This window comes from Gekko japonicus, unplaced genomic scaffold (genome assembly GCF_001447785.1).
Source record: "Gekko japonicus isolate JY-2015 unplaced genomic scaffold, Gekko_japonicus_V1.1 scaffold5508, whole genome shotgun sequence".
Lineage (NCBI taxonomy): Eukaryota > Metazoa > Chordata > Lepidosauria > Squamata > Gekkonidae > Gekko > Gekko japonicus.
In genome coordinates this window covers 1-20,104 of record NW_015175019.1, presented here as the reverse complement: position 1 = coordinate 20,104, position 20,104 = coordinate 1, and the positions used below count along the sequence as shown (strand labels likewise).

The 20,104-nt window shown below is 48.3% G+C and overlaps 1 protein-coding gene across 1 annotated transcript in view; it reads left to right on the top strand.

Annotated features, from left to right (window-relative positions):
* The window catches only part of LOC107122159 (A.superbus venom factor 1-like), a gene marked incomplete at both ends in the record, with an annotated part of 27,930 nt that extends 9,527 nt beyond the window's left edge, over window positions 1–18,403 (top strand). Inside the window, 9 exons of the mRNA XM_015425187.1 lie at window positions 1,127–1,212; window positions 1,968–2,050; window positions 3,083–3,274; window positions 9,957–10,072; window positions 10,583–10,729; window positions 12,133–12,345; window positions 16,086–16,280; window positions 18,008–18,169; window positions 18,274–18,403. Coding sequence (XP_015280673.1) covers window positions 1,127–1,212; window positions 1,968–2,050; window positions 3,083–3,274; window positions 9,957–10,072; window positions 10,583–10,729; window positions 12,133–12,345; window positions 16,086–16,280; window positions 18,008–18,169; window positions 18,274–18,403 — 1,324 coding nt within the window. The remainder of the gene's footprint in view (window positions 1–1,126; window positions 1,213–1,967; window positions 2,051–3,082; window positions 3,275–9,956; window positions 10,073–10,582; window positions 10,730–12,132; window positions 12,346–16,085; window positions 16,281–18,007; window positions 18,170–18,273) is intronic.
* Window positions 18,404–20,104: the final 1,701 nt, after the last annotated feature.

Genomic DNA, 20,104 nt, shown 5'->3' with positions numbered 1-20,104 from the left:
AATAGGGTTGTAATTTAATATTTTGTATTGTTTTATGGATTTATCTGGCAATATGCCCTGTAAGCCGCCCTGAGCCTCCGGGGAGGGCGGGATAGAAATGTGAATAATAATAATAATAAAAAATACTAACCAGAGGATAAATCCTCTGTGCCACCGCTCCATTGTGGGTTGGTCCTGGTTAATAGTTGGGCTGCCATGCTGAGGCAAGCAATGGCAATCCATATCTGAGCATCTCTTGCCTAGGCCTGGATGGCCCAGGATAAGCTGATGTCGTCAGACTTCGGAAGCTGAGCAAGGTCAGCTAAGGTTCGTACTTGGATGGGAGACCATCGACAAAGTCCAAGGTTGCTACTCAGATTGCAACAGCAACCCGCCTCTCTTTGCCTTGACCTGGAGGGCACAGGCTAGCCCAATCTCATCCACTCTCAGAAGCTAAGCTGCATCGCCCTGGTTCGTACTTGGATGGGAGACTGCCAAGGAAGTCCATAGTAACAGAGCAGAGGCAGGCAATGGCAAACCACCTCTGAATTTCTCTTGCCTTGAAAACCCTACAGGGTCATCAAAAACTGGCTGCAACTTTACGGCATTTTCCATCACGATTTCCTGTGAAAGTCTCCTCACTACGAGCTCAGTGGGGCTCAGGCTCGTAGCCATTGGGGAGAGTGACAACCCCTCATGAATGTGCCCTGCCCTCTCAGGGATGCCAGACCCCCTGGTGCAGTGAAGAGCCACCTGCCCCTATCTATACCTTGTGGCTAATAGCCACTGATGGACCTCTGCTCCATATGCTTATCTAATTCCCTTTTGAAGCCGTCCATGCTTGTAGCTGCCACCACTTCCTCTGCCAGTGCACGGTCATGATGCAGAGGCAGGCAATGGAAAACCATGTCTGGACATCTCATACTTTGAAAACCCTGTGCACCATAAGTTTGCTGTGGCTTGGAGGCAAAGCAAAAACAACCTTACAGGAAGCTCTGACCATAGAGTTTCTGACAATTCCTAGACCCCTCTCCTCCTCCTCCTCCTCCTCTTCCTCTTCTTCTTCTCCTTCTCCTCTTCTCCTCCTCCTCCTTGTCCTTCTTCTCCTTCTTCTCCCTTACATGATGATGTTCTCTTCTCTTTCCAGACACCAGATGGCATTGTAGTCCACCATGTTTCCATTGCCTCTATTTCAACAAACATCCAGCCCTTCAATATACCTGAGATTGTGAGGTAATTTACTATGAATGTCACTGTTAGATCCAGGGGTCATTTCATAGAAAAAGAGCTAGGGGGACTCATTAGCATAACTCATTAGCATATGCCACACCCCCTGACATCACCGGAAGTGTGTCCTCCCCACAGCCAGCGGCGACCTCCAGCGGGCACCAGCAGGGAGCTCCAGGCCCTGCCCTCCCGCACCTCACCCGGGGAGATGGCGTCCCCCCGCGTCCCCCCCCAAATGACCCCTGGTTAGATCCATCTCTACAGCAGCGAACCTGAAATATCGGCTGTGGAAGAAATAGGTCCAGTGCCTTCTGTGTTTCTGAGCCTCTGGGCACCGCATCACAAACAGGGCCTCTGTTTTTCTGGACAAGTTATTCTGTTCCAAGCTTCACTTTGTTTCCTGTGGGTGAACATCAAAAAACACAGACGACCAATGTTCCCTCTAAGCTGTGGAGTCCCATGAGCCAAAATCCTACTTTGTGAGCTACTTGCATTAAAGTTGTGAGCAGGTGATTTGGCTACTGCATCAATTAGTTGGCTCTGGAGCCATCCCTTCCTGAGCTAAGACAAAAATGCGTGAGCCGGAGGCTAAAAAACTGTGAGCTAGCTCACACCAACTCAGCTTAGAGGGAACATTCTGGGGTAATACCATTCTGTGTACAAAGTCTGGGGACAACCCTTATTTCTCATTTATTGTCACAAAGCTGATGAAACAGAAGCACTAAAGAATTCCACCCTTCCTGAATTTCTTTCTCCTCTAGCCTTGGAACATGGATGGTGACGGCCAAGTATGAAGACTCTCCCCAGCATACTTTCACCACACATTTTGAAGTCAAAGAATATGGTAAGAATGGTCAATTCTGGTTCATCTCCTCTGCCTGATCCCAGGATGCATTTATCGTTTGACTCTTCCCCAGGGAAGACTCAAGCATTGCAAGTAATGTCCAGAATTGTGACGAGGACCCTTGAATGCGGGAGGGGAAAAGTTCAGATTTTTGAATGTCCGTTAATCTCGGCATCCCTCCCACACTCCTCTGTACTCCTCTGTCCAAAGCACCAAGGAACAGTTTTCTACCTCCCCCCAAAACCTTACAAAACAGACATCAGGTCTCTAGAATCAGACTGTTTACAATCTGTGATGTCCTCGCTTATCGGGGAGACAGTTTTACCTTTAAAACACACTGTGTACATGAACTTGGTAGATTTCTGTTGCCACCAGGAATTAAAAATTCCAAATCTCTCTCTCTTGGTAGAATGAGGACTATTCTAATTGCTGGGATAAGTTTAAATAAAAATGATTTATTTAATAAAGAACAAAATAGGTTTCTGGTTATTTTGAACTGATGCTGAAGAAAGGAACTGGGAAAGCTTGGCATCACAAATAGTCTCTCAAACTCCAAACTCCACTCTGACAGGTGTAGACACTCAGTCTAATCTCTCTCTCTCTCATATATATATATATAGCCACACAGGCTGAACTGTTTGTCTTATTCACACAGAATAGACTCAAATTCTCATAGTCACACAGACTATGTGCTCTCTTCAAACTTCACACACAGAATCACCTCATAGACACCCCTATAGACTCAAACTCTCATAGTCACACAGGCTGAACTGTTTGTCTTATTTTATTCATACAGAATAGACTCAAACTCTCATAGTCACACAGACTATGTGCTCTCTTCAAACTTCACACACAGAGTCACCTCATAGACACCCCTCCTCCCACACTCTCAGTCATCAGCCAATCACATCACACTTGTCTTCCTCTATCACTCTCCTTACATTACTGCAGTCAAACTAAACATTTAAAGGAACACAGACACCAAAACAAGAAATCATTACACAATCTCTTCCTTCTGTGTTTTCCTTCCAGTGCTCCCAAGCTTTGAAGTCCTTCTGGTCCCGCACGAGAAGTTTTATAACATTGATAGTGATGACAATTTCAGAGTGTCCATCACTGCAAGGTGGGTTTATGTCGATCAGAAGGCCAAAGAGGACCAACCTGATACTGGCTTTCATCTGTATGACAGTCTGCAGCCTCATCTTTACTTAGAAATAAATCCCAGTGAGTTCCTTGTTGTAAGCAGGGATCATGAGAGGTCCACAGGACTAAACTGCCGGTAGTTCTCTAAAATCACTGCAATGAAAGTCCCAGGTCCGTTTGCCATGCTGTGTTAGCCATGCCTAGAACTAAGACCCAAATTTGAGACAGAGGCTATGTCTAATCTGGGAGAACTGGGTTTGATTCCACACTCCTCCTCTTGCAGCTGCTGGATGACCTTGGGCAAGCCATAGTTCTCTCAGAGCTGTTCTCTCAAGAGCAGCTTCTGCCAGAGCTCTCTCAGCCCCACCTACCTCACAGGGTGTCTGTTGTGGGGAAGGGAAGGGAAAGGAGTCTGTAAGCCGCTCTGAGACTCCTTTGGGTAGTGAAGGGCGGGGTATGAATCCAATCTCCTCTTCTTTTATTTAATTTTTAATCCATTACTTCATTTATGTCACCTTTCTCCCTAGCGGGGACCCAAAGTGGCTTACACGCTTCTCCTCTTCTCCATGGTATCCCCACAACAACCCTGTGGGGTAGGTTAGGCGGAGAGTGTGACTGGCCCAAGGTCACCCAGTGGGCTTCCATGGCAGAGCAGGGATTCGAACCTGGGTCTCCTAGCCCAACACCCTAGTCACTACGCCACAGTGGCTCTGAAATGAGTTCTGTATGACGGTGTCTTCTGTCTTTTTTAAAAAAAACATATGAGCCTCGTTGAATAAACTAGGACTTACCTCTGAGTAGGCCTGCTTAACATTGCATGTATTTTAACTCTGCTTTTGATCTGTTGTAACGATGTGGGTTTGAGAGCAGGGGTTGATTTTGATGGCTCTGAAATGTGGGTTTCATCAGGTATGTTTTAAATTGTTCGTTGCCTTCCTGGCCCTCGTGAGGGCAGCGAGACAGAATGTGAATTTAGTAAATCAATAAAAGAAATAAGCAATACTGACCTCTAAGCTTAATGTTGTAACTGGCGTGCAGATGAGAGGCACTTAACCACACTCCAACTTCTGTTGATGTGCTTCTTGGTGCTTGGGGGGAAGGGGGCAAGAGTGGGAGGGCTTCTGGTGTCCTGGCCCCACTGCTGGACCTCCTGATGGCACCTGGTATTTCTGGCCACTGTGTGACACAGAGTGTTGGACTGGATGGGCCACTGGCCTGATCCAACATTGGCTTCTCTTAGGTTCTTATATGGAGCAGAGGTCCATCAGTGGCTCTTAGCCACAAGGTATAGACAGGAACTCTCAGTCTGGGGCAAGGGATGCTATGTGTTCTTGGTGTGTGGAGGTGGGGGTCAACAGTGGGAGGGCTCCTAGTGTCCTGGCCCCACTGCTGGACCTCCTGATGGCACCTGGTATTTCTGGCCACTGTGTGACACAGAGTGTTGGACTGGATGGGCCATTGGCCTGATCCAACACTGGCTTCTCTCTTGTGTTCTTATGTTCTTATGAGCAGGCGGCTGTCTGGCTGTTCCGCTGCCCTCTTGGAAGACGTGTGGCATTTCATGCTGCGACGGGTGTGTGTGTTTGTGTGTTTGTGCCATCATCGACAAATTCCCCTTTTCATGTTTTCCTCCATGCTTGGGACCCTGGGGAAGAACGTTCCTACCCTTTCCATGATTCATCGGCTCCTGAGAGCTTAAAAATGGTCTTGGTGGATCAGTCCCTCGTTGAGTTTCCGACAGCCAAAGGCTGAGGGGGGCGGGGGGGGAGCCCTCTGGAAACTCAGAGTCAGGGGGGGGCCCTGTGGGCCGTGACCCGGCTTGCCCCGCTCTCAGCTCAGGCGAAGGTCCTCCAATCACTTGCCCTCCGGAGGGTTTTGTCTCCGTGTTCATGTCCAGGAAGAGAGATCCAGGTGGCCGGCCGTGTCGTTCTGAAGCAGCAGAGCAAATCTGGAGTCCGGTGGGGCCTCTAACAAAACTCAGAGTCCAGTCGGGCACCTTTAACACCAACAGAGGTTTATTCAGGGTGTGAGCTTTCGTGTGCTAAGCACACACACACTTTTTCAAATAGAAATAAAGCTCCTCATGTAGAAGACAGAGCGGATCTATTCTCTCTTTTGTTTTGTTAATTTCCAGGTCTGAGATGTAGATTTGCCTGTCTGTTGAGCATGCGTCTGTGCTGGCCGATGACCTGTGAGTCTCATTCAAAAATTGTGCTTTCCGAGTAGTTTGATTCTAGAAGAGTGCTTGGGGGGGGGGGGTCAACAGCAATGTTCCCTCTAAACTGTGGAGTTTTGTGAGCAAAAATTCTACTTTGTGAGCGACTAGCATTAAAGTGGTGAGCGAGCGATTTGGCTGCTGCATAAATTAATTTGCTCTGGAGCCCTCCTTCCTGAGCTAAGACAAAAATCTGTGAGCCGGAGCCTAAAAACCTGTGAGCTAGCTCACACTAGCTCAGCTGAGAGGGAACACTGGTCAACAGTGGGAGGGCTTCTAATGTCCTGGCCCCACTGGTGGACCTCCTGATGGCACCTGGTATTTCTGGCCACTGTGTGACACAGAGAGTTGGACTGGATGGGCCTTTGGCCTGATCCAACATTGGCGTCTCTTATGTTCTTATGTTCTTAAGAGGGCAACCAGGATGGTGAGAGGGTTGGAATCCAAGTCTTATGAGGAAAGGCTGAAAGAGCTGGGTATGTTTAGCCTGGAAAAGAGAAGGCTTAGAGGGGACATGATTGCCAATCTTCAAGTATCTGAAGGGCTGTCATGTAGAAGAGGGAGCGGATCTATTCTCTCTTTGCACCACAAATGGGAAGCAGTGTCACTGATTTGATGCTGTACTTTATGAGATAAAGTATCCTCCCTAAAACAGAAGGAAATAGCAGATAATTTACCAGATTTACATAGCCTCTGTAGAGATGCCTATTATCAACCTGGATCACTAATGACTTTTGAAGATTAATCTTTTTGGAACTACTTTTAGGACTAGACATACTTTTAGGACTAGGACTAAAACTTCAGTTAGGATATTCAATATATCTAATACTCGATATCTGGAGATTGGGGGCATAAACAGAAAAGACAGATATTTCTACAAACCTGAGAAAAGCTCCAAATGCCCTCAGTGGCATTGCTAGGCAAATGCCCTCAGTGGCATTGCTAGGCAAATGCCCTCAGTGGCATTGCTAGGCAAACGCAACAGTTTTGTCAGTCTTCCAGCCTTGTATTCCGTAAGCAAAAGGCAAGGGGCAGGCCGCTTTTGAGGGCTGTTTTAGTCTTTGATGATGTACTCATCAGGGCCAGCAGCAAACACTGGGCAACTTGATACCATTTGACTTCCATAACTCACCAAGGCCTAGCTGCTCACTTAGTGCTTAACAGCAGCCATTGCACAAAAGTCAGTGTGATGTGGGGGTTAGAGTTTCAGAGTAGGATCTGGGAGACCCAGGTCAGAACTCTCATTCTAACATGGAAGCTCCCTGGATGACCTTAGGTTCATCACACATACTCAATTTACCTCACAGGGTCCATGTGGGAAATGGAGGGAAAGCAGCAGGATGCGATGGCTCTTGAGGCTCCCAGCCTTCCTCCCCTGCCCTCCCCTGTTCACCTGAAGCATTGCCTTAGTGGTGGGTGTGGCAGTTGCCAGAGGGAATCCCATCATTCCCCTCTTCCTTTACTTATCAATCCACCTGCCAGCCTGCAGTGCCCCTGTGTTTGCAGCCAGATTTACATGGCAATGGGGATAGAGAAGCTCACTCTCCCATTCCCACCTCACTGCCTCTGCCTGCCTGCCTGCCCACCAGTCATTGTGGGCAGCTGCTTCTCCTACTGTTCCCTCCACCATCCACCTGCAGCCCCACTGTCTCCTCCAGCTGACTCAGATGGTTGCAGCTCCCCTCCACCTCACCAGTCTCTCACATGTGCCCCCCACAGATGATGGCAGGCCAATGAAAGCGTGTTATTTGCACAAGCACAGACAATGATGCTCTGTTTAGGGGGATTTAACTGCCCCCCCTAAAAGTTTTCATATTCTGTAATCCTGGACGTACCCCAACATTGTAGAAATACCTGTTTTCTCTCTAGATGGCCCCAATCTACAGTTTTAAGTATCTGCAGATGGAGCCATGTTTGGAATTAGATATAGTCATAATGACATATGAAATTCCAGAGAGTGAAATAGGCTAAGCCTTTCCAAAGATACTTGGCTCTCACAACGCACACAGTTCCTGATGTTGATGCTGTCTTTATGTATAGTGTGACCTTTGCTAAAAATAGCCATGCAACAGTATCTCAGAGAGAACAGAAAGAGATAATGGCTATTCTCGCAGGCCGTGGAATGACATCAAAAGAAGACTTGGATGAGAGATGCCAGAGGAGTGCACATGGCTTTGACACAAGCACCCTGGAAGTTATTTAAAACTTCACTTTGAATTTATTTTAATCTGTGAGCAACACATATTATTACTAGGTCCACGGCCAGGAATAGATATGGCCCCAGAAGATCCCAGCCCATATTTTGAAGTAACTCATGGCAAATGATGCTCACATCAAAATGTCACCTTTTAAAAAATGTGCCGCAAGGGAAGCAGCCAAGAACTGGCTCTCCTTCCTGTTCCATGTAATTTTAAAATGATGAATAGAAGGAGCCATGTGAGAAGAATGTGCTATTTGTATTTGTAATAAGAAGTGTTCCTATCACCACTTATTTGTTCAAGAACACATTGATGAATTACTCTTTAAGAGACAGTGGGAGTAAAAGGATAATGTTTTATGTAGCACTTATAAACTAGAATATCAGTAATTGGCAACACATTCTTATCCTTCGTACCTGAAGAAGTATTCTGCTACACGATCTTACCTTTAGTATTTGTGGAGGGGGGGAAAACTTATCCTTGAAATGCCATATTTTAAACTATCAAATCTATTTATTCAAAATAGGCAAGGTTCATGAGGCCAGATGAACATCTGTAAGTAGTGGGCAGAGGGTCACAGGGATATGGTTTCTCCACTATACTTTCATATTTTTCCAAGGAAGAAGAAATAAATATAATGAGTTGGATCCAAGGGTCATTCTCTGTTGGCTGAAGCTCAGTATGTTTTTCAAAATCCTGCTACTGGATCACAGGCGATCTTCAGGAACACAGGGGGGCAGGTAGTAGTAGGGAAAACTGGTAAAAATTCCCACCTTCTGTTGGCAAAAATAACTTTTGGATTCAATCACATATCTCACCTCTTTAACCTCACTATCTAACTACTAGGTGAGCAGCCCTTCTTCACTGTTGTGGTAGTACATAACTGCAAATAGGCAGAGCATAATTCAAAATGCTGGTACTTATAAGAACATAAGAACATAAGAGACGCCAATGTTGGATCAGGCCAAAGGCCCATCCAGTCCAACACTCTGTGTCACACAGTGGCCAGAAATACCAGTGCCATCAGGAGGTCCAGCAGTGGGGCCAGGACATTAGAAGCCCTCCCACTGTTGACCCCCCCCCAAGCACCAAGAAGACAGAGCATCACTTGCCCCAGAGCCCCTAGCTATACCTTGTGGCTAATAGCCACTGATGGACCTCTGCTCCATATGCTTATCTAATTCCCTTTTGAAGCCGTCCATGCTTGTAGCACCCACCACTTCCTGTGGCAGTGAATTCCATGTGTTAATCACTCTTTGGGTGAAGAAGTACTTCCTTTTATCCGTTCTAACCCGACCGCTCTGCAGTTTCATGGAGTGCCCACGAGTTCTTGTATTGTGAGAAAGGGAGAAAAGTACCTCTTTCTTTACCTGCTCTTTCCCATGCATAATCTTATAAACCTCGATCATGTCACCCCTCAGTCGTCTTTTCTCCAAGCTAAAGAGCCCTAAGCGCTTTAACCTTTCTTCAAAGGGAAAGTGTTCCAACCCTTTTATCATTCGAGTTGCCCTTTTCTGCACTTTTCCCAAAGCTATAATATCCTTTTTAAGGTGTGGTGACCAGAACTGCACACAGTATTCCAAATGAGGTCTCACCATTGATTTATATAGGGGCATTATTATATTGGCTGATCTGTTTTCAATACCCTTCCTAATAATCCCCAGCATAGCATTGGCCTTTTTTATTGTAGTCACACACTGTCTTGACATTTTCAGTGAGTTATCCACTACAACTCCAAGATCTCTCTCTTGCTCAGTCTCTGCCAGTTCAGACCCCATCAATGTGTATTTATATTTAGGATTTTTGGCTCCAATGTGCATCACCTTGCACTTGGCCACATTGAACCCCATTTGCCATGTTGACGCCCACTTGCCCATCCTTGACAGATCCCTTTGGAGTGCCTCACAATCCTCACTGGTTTTCACCACCCTGAACAACTTTGTATCATCCGCAAATTTAGCCACTTCACTACTCACTCTCTGTTTCCTATTAATTAGCCAGTTTTTAATCCGTAAAAGGGCATAAAAGGGCATTAACATATCCCATGATTTTTGAGCTTACTTAGGAGCCTTTGATGAGGAACTTTATCAAAATCTTGGTGAAATCCATTTAATTAGCCAGTTTTTAATCCATAAAAGGGCATAAAAGGGCATTAACATATCCCATGATTTTTGAGCTTACTTAGGAGCCTTTGATGAGGAACTTTATCAAAATCTTGGTGAAATCCATAGCATCACTTTGGGATGCTTCTGCCCCTCCTGAATTGGAATTGGTTCTCAAACGTTACATTCCCCTCCCCCAACAACTGGGGATTCACATTCGTATTTGCATCTCTTTCTTGCTTTCGCAGGCAATGACATGGTGGTAGCTGAACAAAGTGGCATTAAGATTGTGACATCTCCCTACGAAATCCACTTCACAAGAACCCCCAAGTACTTCAAGCCAGGAATGCCGTATGAACTGACGGTACAGTACTATTAATTAAAATCTTCTTATGGCCCAGTCTCGGTGTTCAAACAGGCGAACTGAAGAATGAACATCTCGGTCTGTCTGTACAATGCATACCTCAATTTGCCTCGGGGCCAAACAGGAAAGCGAGTGCACTTGGTTGTGGCTTTTCTTAAAGGAAACATTTTCTCCTTGAAAAACTAATTGTGGGAGGGAGCCAGCTTTAAAAAGCAAAAGTGAGCGGAAGTTGAAGGGTTAAACCTTTTCTCTTTTCCTGTGCACAGCTCTGAGGCAAATCGAGGCTGCTCTAGCCTGCAGTTTGCAGTGGATGGACTAAGCGGGTGATCTGCGTCTCATCTGGTTGAGCCTACAGGATCAGATAAAGCTAGTTTAAAACTATATCAACAGTCATAGGCAGCAGTGGAATTATATTCAGATATTCCAGATGAAGTGGAGAAGTGAGCTGGGCTCAGTGGAGGTTTCTGTGTGCTTCACGCTGGTTCTTTGTGCTCTTCTGATTTCTCCCAGGCCTTTGTCACCAACCCTGATGGCTCCCCAGCTCCAAATATCCCCGTGGTATCGGATCCCATCGTAGCGGAGGCGCTTACCCAGAGCGATGGAACTGCCAAACTTATCCTGAACACGCCAGCAAACCAACAACAGCTGAGAATCACAGTGAGTTGTTCTGAGATTGTGCCGAGTTTCACTCGGCTTGTGGCGACTGTCTATACCAGCGGTCCCCAACGTGGTCCCCATGGGCAGCATGGCGTCTTCCAGCACCTTTCCTGGTGCCCGCCAGCTGTTTGTAGAAAGTGGGGAGGGCCAACTAGGGCTTCTGCCCAGCAAGGCCTCTGACCTTGACCACTGGAGATGGCTTCGGCAGCAGCTGCCTCCGCAGCACAAGCCTCTTCCCTGTGTGATCGGAGCTAAGCTGTGGCAGCCATTTTCTGCATGGGTTCGGCTCTGTGGCAGCCATTTGGCGGCAGCCCTTTGGCGGCTGCGCCCACCAGACAATGTCAGAATTCCCAAGGTGCCCACAGGCCCCAAAAGGTTGGGGACCTCTGGTCTATACACAAAGCCAGTTTTCCTGGGGAGCTTGGGAGCTTTTAGGGGAGGGTTCCCTGCTCAGTGCACGATATAGGGCTTTGTTGGTCCAAGCAGATTCAGCTCACCCTAGCGGAAGGATTGGCGGGACCCTTCCTTTTATACATAAATCCACCGTCCTCCTCATTTTCTGTGCCGAGGAGGGAAATGTGCTTTGATGCTAGGCCCTGATAGGATTGTACCTGTGCACAGGTGAGTTTGAGTGGAGTCTGATGGATGTTCCCTCTAAGCTGTGAAGTTTTGTGAGCAAAAAATCTACTTTGTGAGCTCCTGGCATTAAAGTTGTGAGCGACCAATTTGGCTGCTGCATGTATTAGTTTGCTCTGGAGCCCCCATCCTTCCTGAGCGAAGGCAGAAATGTGTGAGCCGGAGGCTAAAAAACCCGTGAGCTAGCTCACACTCACTCAGCTTAGAGGGAACCCTGGATGAGGTATATGTGCATGACTGTGCTTCATACTCTCACTTATTCGAGGAAGGATGTGACAGAAACTTTGCGAAGACTCAAGAGCGCCACCTAGAGTGCCTGGGATCTGGGACCCAGTCATTCCCATTCCACGCTGGACCACCCTTCCACACCCTTTTGGACAGAGGACAATGCGGTTTGGGCCAGACCACCCATTTGTCACAGAAATTCAGAGATTGATGGGGGAGGGACCATATTTTATAAGGCTCTCAGCTGGGTAACAGTAGCCCGTGACATTAGGCTTTGTCTATGGAGTTTGTGTCTGAAGCTTCTGCTAGTTACTTTAAGCAATACCAATAAGCAAATACATAACACCACCCCTGCAGGAATATGCAGGTCATACAAAAAGCTTGGTAGATGCTCCTTTCCCCAGGATCGGAGCCAATTCCTTCCTTCCCACAGCTTTTTTTTCAGCAGAACTTGAAGTGGCGTTTCCATTTTCTTTGTGATGGAATTAAAAGGATGCTGTAGGGGCTTTGGGATTTGACTGATGACTCTCTCTCTCTTTTAGGTCAAAACCAGGCACCCGAAAGTCCAGGCCAATGCACAGGCCAGCAATACCATCTTGGCCAACGCCTACCAGACCCAGGGACAGTCCGGGAACTACCTCCATTTGGCCGTCACAGCCAGGGAGCTCAGGGCCGGGGATAACTTGCCGATCAATTTCAATGTGAAGACCAACAGACCAAACGTGATGGACCAGATCCGTTATTTCACCTACATAGTAAGTGCAGGGGGGAAATCCAAGGGCCAAATCTCCTTTGGTGTCGTGGTTAAGTACGCGGATGCTAATCTGGGAGAACCAGGTTTGATTCCCCACTCCTCCATTTGCAGCTGCTGGATGACCTTGGGCAAGCCATAGTTCTGACAAGAGCTGTCCTTGAGAAAGAGCCGTTTCTGCCAGAGCTCTCTCAGCCCCACCGACCTCCCAGGGTGTCTGTTGTGGGGAGGGGAAGGGAAAGGAGTTTGTCAGCCGCTCTGAGACTCCCTTGGGTAGTGAAGGGTGGGGTAGAAATCCAATCTCCTCCTCCTTCTTCTCCTTCTCCTTTGTAATTAATACTTATGTTCTCTGGAAGGAGCCCCTGGTAGCCGAAGACCTTGGAGGGCTGGAAAATTGTTACGTCCCTAGGGAAACCATGCCCTAGCAGCCAACGCCTCCACCAATGGAAGGGAGTGAGATGACAGTGCCTTGTCTAAGGGCCAAACTTCAGATTACACAGCGGCCCCCTGTTTCCTCTTTTGTGTGTGTTGCTTCCTGGTTCACCAGTTTGCACCAGAGAAATGACAGACAGGAAGGGGGTGCCTGAAACGTCTGCCTGAAATTTTCTCCCCAATTTCTGTTCCTCCCACGGGGGTATGGAGCAGAAAATGTTCAAGAAAATGTGAAGATGTCCTCCTGGGTATATTTAAGCTTCAACTGCAAAAAGTCATGCCACTGAAGGATGTTGGCTGCAGTTATTTTTTCGTGCATCATAACACCCCAAAGGAGAGGACTGGCAGTCCATCAATAAGTCATTTTTTTTGCATTCTTCTAATATGTTGTAACCCACCTGGAGTTCAACTGACCGAAAGGTAATTCATTAAATAGATAGATCTCCAGGGACCTGTGATTAGGTAAAGGTAAATGTTCCCTTGCTCGAAAGCCAGTCGAATCTGACACTAGGGTTGTGGTGCTCATCTCCGTTTCAAAGCCGAAGAGCCAGCGCTGTCCGAAGACGTTTCCGTGGTCATGTGGCCGGCTTGACTAAACACCAAGGCGCACGGAACGCTGTTACCTTCCCACCGAAGGGGTACCTATTGATCTACTTGCAATTTCTTGCTTTCGAACTGCCTCATGGAAAAGCAGGAACTAGGAATATCTTGCATGATTCCCCACTCCTCCTCCACATGCAGCCAGCCAGGTGACCTCAGGTCAGTCACAGTTCTCTCAGAGCTGTTCTCTCAAGAGAAGTTTCTCACAGAGCTCTCTCAGCCCCACCTACCTCCCAGGGTGTCTGTTGTGGGGAGGGGAAGGGAAAGGAGATTGTCAGCCACTCTGAGACTCTGTTTGGGTAGTGCACATCTATCCTCCTCCTCCACCTCCTCCTCCTCCTCTCCTTCTTTCTCTTGAGAGGTTTGGTTTGAGGTCTTCTGTGGGGAGGCCCAAAAACCACCCCAATCCCATGTGTCAGAGTCCCACAGCAATCAGTCTCAACAACGTTCCTTCAGAAGGATCAAGTTTATCGAGTACAGTAAAGGCAGGTCATCTGTCCATACATTCAGTGTTAGATCTAACTACCAGGGCAGGAGAGGGAAGATATACAGGTTTCAAAACGGGGTCCCCTGATGGAATTAGGCCAATCAGAGGATGAGCTGCAACGCGCCTAAACTAACGGGTTCAGGTTCCCGGCGAAGGGACAGGACCAAGGTACCAAGGTCAGAAGCCCAGGAATGAGCAAAGGCACAGCGAAGGAAATGAAAGTTAACATTCCAGCACATGAAGATGCTCACCCAGCGGCCTCCTGCCTTCCCCCCTTTACAATGGCAGCGGAGCTGACACCATGTCACATAAGGTTGCCAACCCCAAGTTCAGAAATGCTTGGGGATTTGAGGGTGGAGGCTGGGGAGGCTGGGCTTTAGGGAGGGGAGAGACCTCAGCAGGCTAGAATGCCAGTCAGTCCGCCTTCCAAAGCAGCCGTTTTCTCCAGAATAAGTAGAATAAAGCTGTTAAACAAACAAACAAACAAACAAATTAACTATCTATGTAGTTTGGAAATCAGTTGTAATTCCAGGGGACCTTCAGCTCCCAATAGGGATCCCAAGTCCCCCCTGGGGGGCGGGGAAAACCCCGCCCCAGAGGCCCGCTCCCCGGCGCCGCCAGATCGGGCTCCGGGGGGGCCATACAAGGGAAAATTCTATGGTTTTCCCTTGTATGGCCATGGCCCCGCCCCCAGCGTGCCTGGCGTCCTCCCGTCACTTCCGGGTGATGTGCTTGCGGTGTGCACTTCGCACGCACACGCGTGCACAAGACGCCGACCGGGAGCCCCCCGCTCCCGGCGAAGATAGACTTGGCGACCCTAGCTCTCAACTGGAGGTGGGGGTTCCTGTGAATTCATGTGAGTTGGCCACATTGCCTGGAGCTTCCATTCCAGCAGTGCACTTAAGGTTGCCCAGTCTAGCTTGGCAAATTCCTGGAGCTCTGAGGGTGGATCCTGGGGGAAGGTGTAGTTTGGGGAGGGGAGGGATCTCAGCAGGGTATAACGCCCACCCTCCAAAGCAGCCATTTTCTCCAGAGGAACTGATTTTGGGTCAGTTGTAATTCCAGGAGTTCTCCAGGCCCCACCTGGAGGTTGGTACCCCTGGCAGTGCTATATGTTCATTCCGCCATGTATATCACTCCAGTGACCCACACTGACAATGTTAGCAGTCAGACCCCTCCTCCCTCAGAAGGGCAGTTTAGTGATTAGAGAGAGAAAGGTGTAAACACCCTGCATACAAATATCACCTCAAAAATCATAAATATAGGACACTTTCTGGCCTAAAATGACATGAAATGGATGCCAATCAGTGACAAGCCTGGGAAAATGTTTTTGAAGGTGAGTCAGAAGCAACTGACTAACTAACAGAAGCAACTGACTAACTAACGACCTCTCCACACTGTGAGGAGATGTATAATTTAGGAACACTGGGTTTCTCTTCACCTTGAATTAACCTCATCACATGCCCAGCCTCACTTCCTCTTACCCATTTACCCTAATTATGCACATTTAACCCTATTCATAGAACCTGGTAGTTTTCCCATACAGTACTTGACAGGTCATCAAAAAACATGCATCTCAGGCATGCCCATCAAGGTTTTGCCCAAATCATTGTTACTCGGTGAAAAAAATCAAGTCAGCATAGCCCCAGGGAACACTTTTCCTATATCAAGCACACCCAGACACTAGTCCAGTTTGTGTGTGTGTCCTTGACATCAGTTTCACACCCCCACTTGTGTGTGGGTTTCCTTCTTCACTCTGTGAAATGCTGGCTGTTTTGCAGCTGTCTCCGTGGACCTCACTCTCCAAGACTGGTACCTGTCGCCTCTCCGAAATCACTTTCTCTCACTTCCTCCCTAATTCTCCCCTTAGCTAGTTTGTGTGTGTTTTAGTGTGTTTGTATGTGTATTTTGCACTCTTAGTCTTATTTCAATAAAATCCGTTCTAGTTTATATATCGTACTGGTTTATTTTGAGAGTCCTCTAAGGGAAAGCTCCCTGTAAACACTGGTGGAGATCCCAGTTGCCCACCTCTCGCTCTGTCTCCTTAAAGCTAATTCCCCCAATTAAACTGGGGACTGCCTCTTTGGGTAACAACAAGCCCCATGGAGCACACAGAATCTCCAGGAGCTTTCCTAGCTCTGAGCTGTGTGAATCCAGCGTTATCCCAGTCTCTGTGTTTCAGCCTCTTCCCTCTTACCACACTACTGTCTCTGGTTCTCCATCAGATCATGACCAAAGGAAAGATTTTCAAGACCGGGAGGCAGCTCAAGGCCGTGGGGCAGAACCTGGTGACGATGTCTCTGCCCATCACCCCGGACCTCATCCCTTCTTTCCGAATCGTGGCTTACTTTCAAATCGGGAACAGCGAAATCGTGGCTGACTCTGTCTGGGTGGATGTGAAAGATACCTGCATGGGAACGGTAAGTGAAGTGGCTGTAGCTGGGGAAAAAATTGATGGAGAGGAAAAAAAAGAATGCATAACCACCTAGCGGTTCAAAAGCTTCGGCGAGTAGATAAAATGGGTAACCACTCCTTCGAGAGGGTGGGCACACTAAACCCCCCCGGTGGGGGAGGTGTTAGCCGGCGAACGGAATGTCCAGCGCATAAGACCAAAAGCCTAGAAATAACTCTTCGGCATCAAGGAAGCCTGTAATGGGCTGTCCGGCCAGGTGGTGGCAGTGCTACGCTGCAACTTGAAGCACTCCTGGAGAAAGCTGATGACATCAAGCCACGCCAAGGGAGAAAATGCCGTTGGAACATGTCTGACCCTACAGCTGAACAAACTCCCCATCGGCTACGAATGTGTGTGATTTAAAGATTTATATGTTGTCTTCCCTTACCCCTTTGAATCATTGTTAGTCCCGTATGTATATGAGTAACTGTAAATCGCTCGGAGCCAGCAAGTTCTGCAGGATTGAGTGATTAATAAATTGAAAGATTATTATTATTGTTGTTGTTGTTGTTGTTGTTATTATTATTAATCCAAAATCTGGCAAATCCCATCCCTTTCCAGATTTGTTTCCATTCTGGTTAGAAAGTGCTGGACCTACGAAGCCAGAGTCAGATTTATTAACACGCATCGGTTCTTCGTCATCAGGCAAACCGATTCTGAGGATCCATCCTGGACTTTTGTCCCCAGTGTCCCCAGAATCACTAAGAAGTACCCGTGATGGGAATGGGCTGTGGGGCTACTCATGTGTACCTGTTGTCACTTGTGACAGTTCAGAAGGAGTGTAAGAGCTGAGTCACGTTGTGTTTCAATTTTAAAATTCCTTTGGGGTTGAAATGCAGGTCTTCAGGAACATGCTCTTTATTTAGGGGATTGGAGACTCTCTCAGCTCCTCTGAAATTGCACACCAGGAGGCTCAAGTGGTTTTATCATAAACTTGGTCGTTCCCCAGGGGAACAAGCACTCATTTTTCCTGGGAGAGTCCCTGTGTCTCTAGCTGTGCATCAAAAGAACCTAAAAAGAGCACTGCTGGATCATACTAGTGAGTGTCCATCTAGTCCAGCATCCCGTCTCACACAGGGGCCAGCCAGTTCCTCTGGAGGGGCAATGACACGGCGGAAAGGCCGAGGCCTTCATAAGAACCTCAGAAGAGCCCTGCTGGATCATACTAGTGAGTGTCCACCTAGTCCAGCATCCCGTCTCACACAGTGGCCAACCAGTTCCTTTGGAGGGCCAACGACACGGCGGAGAGGCCGAGGCCTTCATAAGAACCTCAGAAGTGCCCTGCTGGATCATACCAGTGAAGGTCCATCTAGTCCAGCATCCCGTCTCACACAGTGGCAAACCAGTTCCTCTGGAGGGCCAACGACACGGCGGAGAGGCCGAGGCCTTCATTAGAACATCAGAAGAGCCCTGCTGGGTCAGACCAGGGAGGGTCCATCTTGTCCAGCATCCTGTCTCACACAGGGGCCAGCCAGTCCCTCCGGAGGGCCAGCAACAGGGCAGAGAGGCCGAGGCCTTCCCCTCATAAGAACACCAGAAGAGCCTGCCTGGGTCAGACCATGGGAGATCCATAAGACTTCTTAAAGGATAAGAGTTTGGTACAAGATCACAAACCATTCTTTTTCCCGACAAATATTTCCAACCAGGCTCTTTCCATGGTTTAGACCTGACCTCGTTGACACTTTTGTTCAACAGCTTGTTGTGACTGGAGCAACTGAGGCAGATAACAGAATCCACACACCGGGATCGGTAACCAAAATCAAGCTGGAAGGAGACGCGAATGCTCACGTTGGCCTGGTGGCTGTCGACAAAGGCGTCTACGTCCTCAACAAGAAGTACAAGCTGACCCAAGCAAAGGTGAGGGCGGGGCGTGCCCCGTGGGGGACCACCCAGCGCCGGATTGTTCCCAGCGCTGAGTCTGCTCTGGTCGGTCCTCGCATTGGTTTCTTTTGCACGGGCAGATCTGGGACACGGTGGAGAAGAGTGACATCGGATGCACAGCCGGCAGCGGCAGTAACCACGTGGGAGTATTTCTGGACGCCGGACTGGCCCTGGAGACCAGCAACAAGATCTCCACACCCCAAAGAACAGGTATTTCGTCCGTCTATTTGGTTACATTATTTCTAGTCTTCCTGTCTCGCCTGGACTCAAAGAAGAAGAAGCGATGGATTTATACCCCACTCTTCACTCTGAGTCTCAGAGTGGTTTCCAATCGCCTTCCCTTCCTCTTCCCAGAACAGACCCCTTGTGAGGTAGGTGGGGCTGAGAGAGCTCTGGAAGAACTGCTGTTGAGAGAACTGCTCTGAGAGATCTGTAACTGATCCACTGGGGACTCAAACCCGGTTCTCCAGATTAGAGGCCACCGCTCTTAACCACGACACCACACTGGCTCAGATTATACAAATTACACAGAAGCAGATTACACAGAATTAGTCAATACAATCGACAGCATGGGATATTATTCAATAAACAGTGCAACAGGATTCAGGTTGTAGAACCAGCCAGAAGTCTAACAACAGAGCTGAGGCGAAGCGTAAGTATTAACATCACACCTTGAATGAAGCAAAAATTACATAGTTAAGTTCCTATTTTTAGCAAGGTCTACCCAGCAGAATGTAGCTGCGGTGGCTCAGGTGGTTGAGACGCTGAACTGCAGGCTGTGGAAGGTCAGTAGTTCAGCAGTTCAAGACCCGAGTTGCCGCATGACGGAGTGAGCTCCCGTCTCTAGTTCCAGCTCCTGCCAACCTAGCAGTTCGAAAGCAAGAAATTGCAAGTAGATAAATAGGTACCACTTCGGTGGGAAGGTAACAGCGTTCCGTGCGCCTCGGCGTTTAGTCCTGCCGGCCACATGACCACGGAAACGTCTTCAGACAGCGCTGGCTCTTCGGCTTGGAAACAGAGATGAGCACCGCAACCCTAGAGTTGGACTCGACTGGCTTTCGAGCAAGGGAACCTTTACCTTTACCTTTTACCCAGCAGAATAGACCACAGTCTATAATAATTTATCCAAGTTGATCTGCACATCACTTAGTACAGTGTAACTCTATTGCCTGTGCAGAAAAGCCCTCTTGAACAACACGGTTTTGCATAGTTTCTGGAAGGCCAGCAGAGGGGGAGCGTTGTTGACCTTGGGGGGCCACAACGGAGAAGGCCTGTGTACGAGCAGTTGTTGACTTTGCCCGCTTGCAGGTTGGCACCCGAGGTTTGGGCCTGTGAGATGCTCCAATTAAGTATGAGAACCTCCTTTTGCCATAGGGTGGTCCAAAGATATTTTGCTGCCCCCAAAGGCTGCCACCACACCATCACAGCTGTCTCCCAGAATCCAATGAGGAAGATGTTGGGGTAAACGTCTGGTACTGTGCAACCATGCCTGCAGTTAGGGCAGGCCAGCATAGTGCCTGTCAACACATTTCGCCGTGCCCACAGCTGCTTTTTAGAAAGTGGGTGGGGCCGGTTTGGGGCTTTTTCCCAGCAAGGCTTTTGATTGGCCATTGGAGATTTGATTGGCTGTGCAGATTTTTAACCGTGCTGCTTTGGCGGCAGCTGCCACCACGGCGCAAGGGTCTTCACTGTGTGATTAAGAGGTAAGCTGCAGAAGCCATTTTTGTGGCTGGCTGCTCCACCTCCTGCGGCAGCCATTTTGTGTGGCCGGACCCTCCATGCTGTGTCAGGATTCCAAAGGTGCCCACTGGCTCAAATATGTTGGGGATCCCTGAGTTAAAACACCATATGGAAACAAGGGCGACGAATCCCCCAGTGGCTGCTGTTTCCAAGAAGAGTTCTCCAAGAGCC